The following is a 6,000-nucleotide window of genomic DNA, read 5'->3' on the forward strand; positions in this document are numbered from 1 at the left end:
AAATGTGATATAATCAATTTTAGTGCAAAATGTGATATTTTAATGCTTAAATAATGTTTATAAAGAGAGGCTATTCACCCATAACATTTTTACCATTAATTGTAATAATAATAATAATAATAAATTTTTTTTTTTGTTTTTTACCAAAAAAGCTGTAAAATCTAGCTAAACTCCTGACTAACTAATCATTTTAATATGCAATTTAGCATGCTAAGAGCATCAGCAGTGGGGCTTCTATATGCCAAATGTTAGGAACATTTGGCATTTAAGCCCCAAAACTACTCAACAATGGGAAGGCCATATGCAATATGCCAATTCCAAATTTGGGATTTAGCTACAGTACCATCTCAAATGTAAGATGGTACTGTAGCTGAATGTTATAAAAAAAATAATTTTTTAATACTCTCATTTCTCTTTCCTCTCTCATTTAACCCGGGAATTTCTCTCTCCTCTCTCGTTATTTCTCTTTCTTTTCTCTCTCTTCCTCCTCTCGTTCTGCTCTCTACTCTATCTCAGATCAGTTTGTTTCCATATAAAAAAAAAAAAAAAATCTCAGATCAGTCTGCTATAAATTCCGATGGGTTTGTTATGGATTCCTTCCTCACTCTTTCTCTCATCTCACATCTCTCTTTCTCGTTCAAGGCTTGCACTATAGCTGGGTTTGGTTCGTGGTCACGGCATGGAGATCGGTGGATCGGTGTATCGGTGAATCATGGGTCAGGTGGTGGCGTGGGTTTGGATCGGTGGAGATTGGTGGGTTGCCAATGTCGCCGATGATGGATCGGTGGAGATTGGTGGGTTTTGTGCTTTCGCCGATCTGGGTTTTGTGTGGGTTTTGTGTGGGTTTTGCAGTGAGGCATGGATTGATGTTGGCGGCGTTGGTGGCGGCGTTGATCTGGTGGCGCCGTGGGTCAAATGGTTTCGCCGATCTGGTTTTGTGCTTTCGCCGATCTGGGTTTTGTGTGGGTTTTGCAGTGAGGCATGGATTGATGTTGGCGGCGTTGGTGGCGGCGTTGATCTGGTGGCGCCGTGGGTCAAATGGTTTCGCCGATCTGGGTTTTGTGTGGGTTTTGTGTGGTTTTATCTTTTGGGTTCAGATGGGTTGGATGTGGCAGTGATCTGGTTTTTTTTTTTTTTTTTTTTTTTTTTTTTTTTTTTTTTTTTTTTTTTTTTTTTTTTTCCTTAGTTTGGGTTTTTGGTTCCGGTGGATTTGGTGGGCAGTGGGCATGGTGGCGTGGTTGGCATGGTGGTGGTGGTGCGGTGATAATTGGGTTGTTTGGTTGTTGAGAGAGGGACAGATACTCAGAGTGAGAGGAGTGATAGATAAAATTTAAATATTATTTTATTGTAGAATTTATATTATTTTATTGTGTAAAAATATTATTTTAATGAGTAGAATAGGAAAATAAAAGTTGGGATGTTGGGTGTATTGTAAAATGATATTGTATAATTGATAAAGTAGGTTTTTGAGATGGTAAAATAAGATGGGATTTAAAATCCGGATGTGGATGCTCTAAATGCGCTTCTCAAATCTCAATATATTTTATAAAAAAACAAAAGTTTCTCAATTGTTTTTTCTATATTCCATTAAAATTTATTGCTCCCGCCCATCCCCAAAAAAAAAACTCAATTTAATGAATTTTTATAAAAGTTGCGAGTAATGCCTATTGACATTGACCAATGAAATTTCCGTATTGGTAGGTAAGCTAATTGATATGATATGTGGCCCTATCAACATAAAAATGGAGGGTCCTACTACTTATCATTACTTACAAAAGTCAGTCAATGCTCAACTACTACGAATAGTCATAGACCTGGTAGTGGTTGGAGATAATGATGTGTAAAATTTTAAGCGTAAAACAAAACAAAAGGCAAAAGCAAACAGAGAGAGAGAGCTGAAAGAAACTGATTTGCAATAGACCCTCACCAGTCATCATCACTCTCCTATAAATTACCCACCAATTAGTATTATTGTTGAATTCACAACTATCTACTTCTACTTCTAATTCTAATCATCTCATCTCATCTCATAATGGAGGCTTCCTTCAGATCCCTTTCATTCCTTTCCCTTTTCCTTGCCTTTCTCTTTCTTCCTAACTTCTTCTTCTTCTGCACCGGACTTTCTGACCTTCGTTGCATCGATACCGAGCGACACGCCCTTCTCACCTTCAAGCAAGACCTTATTGATCCATTAAATCGACTCTCCTCTTGGACTGTTGATGGGGATTGCTGTCACTGGCTTGGTGTTGTCTGCCACAACCTTACTGGTCATGTAGATGAACTCCATCTCAGAACCTCTTATCCTGAAGGTGATTTTGAAAATGGAGAACAATATGAAGCTTATCGGCGGACAATGTTTGGTGGTAAGCTAAATCCTTCTCTGCTTGATTTGAAGCATTTGAATTACTTTGACCTCAGCTTCAATAATTCTCTGCTTCTCCTATTCCCGAATTTCTCGGTTCAATGAACAGTTTAACATCTCTTAATCTCTCTAATGCAGGATTTGTGGGACTCATACCTCATCAACTTGGAAATCTCTCCAATTTGCTCTATCTCAATCTCAAAAGTTCTAGTGTTTCTAGTTTATATGTGAATAACCTTGAATGGCTTTCTGGTCTTCCTTTGCTACAACATCTCGATATGAGTTTTGTTAATCTTAGCAAAGCCTCTGATTGGCTACAACTCACAAACACACTCCCTTCCTAGTTTGACTTGCGGTTGTCATTTTGCCTACTTCATTCCATTCCACCGACACCCACCGTTAACTTTTCATCTCTAGTCACCCTCGATCTTTCAAAGAACTATTTTGAAAACACTTTGATCCCATCATGGATCTTTGGTCTTCGTAATCTTGTTTCTCTTGATCTATCTTACAATTATTACTTTCAAGGTCCAATCCTTGTTGATCTCCAAAACATGACTTCTCTTAGTCACCTCAATCTATCTGGAAACAATTTCAACTCTTCAACTCCCAATTGGTTGTATAGATTTAGTCGTCTTGAGTTTCTCAACCTTCGCTACAATAATTTGCAAGGTACAATCTCCAGTGCCATTGGAAACCTAACATCTGCCATTAGTATTGACTTGTCAAGAAATGAACTTGGAGGAAAGTTGCCAAGATCGTTGGGTAATCTCTGTAACTTAAGGGAAATCAGATTGTCATGGAACAAATGGAGTCAAGAGATATCTGAAATCTTAGAAAGTTTATCAGGGTGTCTTTCAGATAGACTAGAGATCTTAGACTTAAGTGATTCTCAACTTCATGGTCATTTGACGGATGAACTTGGGGTATTTAAAAATCTAGTCCAGCTTTTTTTTCAAAATAATTCAATTTTAGGTCCACTTCTGGTGTCTTTAGGAAATCTTTCATCTCTAACAATCCTGAATCTTGGGCATAATCAATTCAAAGGAACCCTCCCTCAAAATTTAGGACAGCTTTCCAAACTTGAGGCTTTATATATTTATTCTAATATGTTGAAAGGTATTGTGTCCGAAGTTCATTTTGCCAATTTAACAAGTTTGACGGTGCTTTCTGCATTTGAAAACCAACTGACTTTAAAAGCAAGTCCACATTGGATTCCTCCTTTTCAGCTTGAGTCTTTATTCTTGTGATCATGGAATTTAGGGCCAAAATTTCCCCCATGGCTTTGTTCACAAAGGCGTATGCTGTCTCTAGACATTTCTTACACACAGATTTCAGATATGGCTCCTCCTTCATTTTGGAACTTGTCTTCACAGTTCCGATATCTAAATCTCTCCCACAATCTAATCAATGAAGAAATTCCAAACAGTCCCGTGATTTTGTTTGCTTTAGCGATTGATTTAAGTTCAAACCATTTCAAAGGTCTGTTATCTTGTATATCCTCGAATGTGTATGTGCTAGATCTTTCTAACAATTCATTCTCCAGATCTATTTCTCACTTTTTTTTGTTTTAGAGTGAATGAGACAAAAAACATAGGACATCTCAATCTTGAAAAAAATCTTTTATCAGGAATAATACCTGATTGTTTGATGAATTGGAACAACTTGGTGGTCTTGAATTTGGGGAACAACAATTTCAGTGGCAGTATTCCAGCATCCATAGGATCTTTGACTAACCTTAATTCTTTGCACCTATGCAACAACACATTCTCTGGGATATTACCATCATCTTTGAAAAGTTGTGAAGAGTTGGTAATTATTGATGTTGCTGAAAATAGGTTTGCTGGAAACATACCTTCATGGATTGGGCATAGATGTACAAGCTTGATGGTTCTTAGCCTTCGCTCAAACTATTTCCATGGTCACATACCAAAAGAACTATGTGCTCTAACTTCACTCCAAATATTAGACCTTTCACATAATAAGCTATCTGGAAGCATACCTAGATGTGTTAAAAATTTTAGAGCCATGGCCACAAATAATATTTCAAATGAGCACTTGAATTCTTATCGTGCTAGTATTCGGTATGGTGAAATTCTCCCACTTGAAAGTGCATTGCTAGTGATAAAAGGGAGCATTCGAGAGTATAACACCATTCTCCAACTGGTAAAAAGTATAGACTTTTCCAAGAACAATTTATTAGGAGAGATCCCCAAAGAAGTGACCAGTCTTCAAGAATTACAATCATTGAATTTGTCATGTAATTTCTTGAATGGAAGTATACCTATGAATATAGGTACTATGGTACTATTGGAATCTATTGATTTCTCTATGAACCATCTTTCAGGTAAAATTCCCTCAAGCATGTCAAGTTTGACATTTTTAAGTCATTTGAACTTGTCAAACAACAATTTGTCGGGGAAAATCCCTTTAAGTACTCAGCTACAAAGCCTCGCTGCATCGAGTTTTATTGGAAACAATCTTTGTGGACCACCACTTAAGGACAATTGTACTGTAAATGGTGTAAAACCCAACTATGAAAACACTACGAGTAAAGATACTAATGGACTTGAAGTGGATTGGTTCTATGTGAGCATGGCACTTGGATTTGTGGTTGGGTTTTGGGGTGTTTGTAGTTCTTTACTATTGAACAAGCCATGGAGAATAATGTACTTTCAATTCCTAGATCACTTAGGGTATAAGCTTAAGAGTATTGTTTCATTGTAAGTAAATGTTGTAAGATTTCTAATATTTAGTGCAACTGTGATTTGATCGTGTTAATCAATATTTTGATGATTACTATAGAATCTTTGTGTTAGTTAATACTTAGATTATTAGTTAAATTACTCCATTGGCATATATGAATATGGTGTGTCTTCCTATGAATGTCAAAGGCAATCCGATTTCTAGTTTCATTTAAACCCTGTAGATTAGAAGTGTAAATAAATTTTTGTTCATACAAACAACTGATTCATTAAATGCAGTATACTATAATTTAAAATGACAGCTAGTCTTTGTTTTGTGTACTTTGAAAATAAAAGTTGATATATTACCTCCATAGATGAACTAAGGGTTCGTCTAGCTATAATAGCTCTCTTTAAAATCTCTTAGTGATCATTTTGTAACTCTAAACGAAAGACATCAAGATTGTGCATGACTACGCAAGCTATACATGCTGTTTGTAACAAATTCCAAGGCTATCTGTTGGATCTCTTCCAACTCATTTCTAAGAAGGAAGCCTAGGCTGCAAAAGAGGGGGTCTCTAAAGTTTTCTTCTCCCCTGCCAAATTTGGCCTTCGATGTTTGAGGAGAATATTCTCAGAGTTATTTTCTTTAATCTCAAAGAAAAAATTAAAATTACCTTGGATCCTGATTTTCAAGTTTTTCTACTTTTTTTTCTTGAAATGTTCATTAATTGTACACAATATTTTGATACAATAGTAAGTTTACTTCTACACTTTTGTTTTCGTGTTCCAAATAATAGTTAATTTTCTTCAAAATAACATGTCTCTCAGCAGTGCTTTCCTTTAATTTTGGGATATTTAAAATTGGATGATTCATTTATTTAGAGAAATGTTATTCATTTAATATCATGTCACTCTTTCAGAGGGGCAGTAGTGAAAAGGTACTGTAAGGGA

The 6,000-nt window shown here is 36.2% G+C and overlaps 1 protein-coding gene across 2 annotated transcripts; it reads left to right on the forward strand.

Annotated features, from left to right (window-relative positions):
* The first annotated feature begins 1,981 nt into the window (after positions 1-1,981).
* Positions 1,982-5,724, forward strand: LOC115959150 (receptor-like protein EIX2). 2 transcript variants are annotated; one of them, XM_031077464.1, is made up of 2 exons: positions 1,982-2,363; positions 2,501-5,724. In XM_031077464.1, exon 2 carries the CDS (start codon positions 4,013-4,015, stop codon positions 5,087-5,089), a length of 1,077 nt encoding a protein of 358 aa, XP_030933324.1. In that variant the 5' UTR covers positions 1,982-2,363; positions 2,501-4,012; the 3' UTR covers positions 5,090-5,724. The 2 variants fall into 2 exon arrangements, with proteins under 2 accessions (XP_030933324.1, XP_030933325.1); XM_031077465.1 differs by having other exon boundaries at positions 2,501-4,519.
* The last annotated feature ends 276 nt before the right edge of the window (positions 5,725-6,000 follow it).

This window comes from Quercus lobata, chromosome 9 (assembly GCF_001633185.2).
Source record: "Quercus lobata isolate SW786 chromosome 9, ValleyOak3.0 Primary Assembly, whole genome shotgun sequence".
Lineage (NCBI taxonomy): Eukaryota > Viridiplantae > Streptophyta > Magnoliopsida > Fagales > Fagaceae > Quercus > Quercus lobata.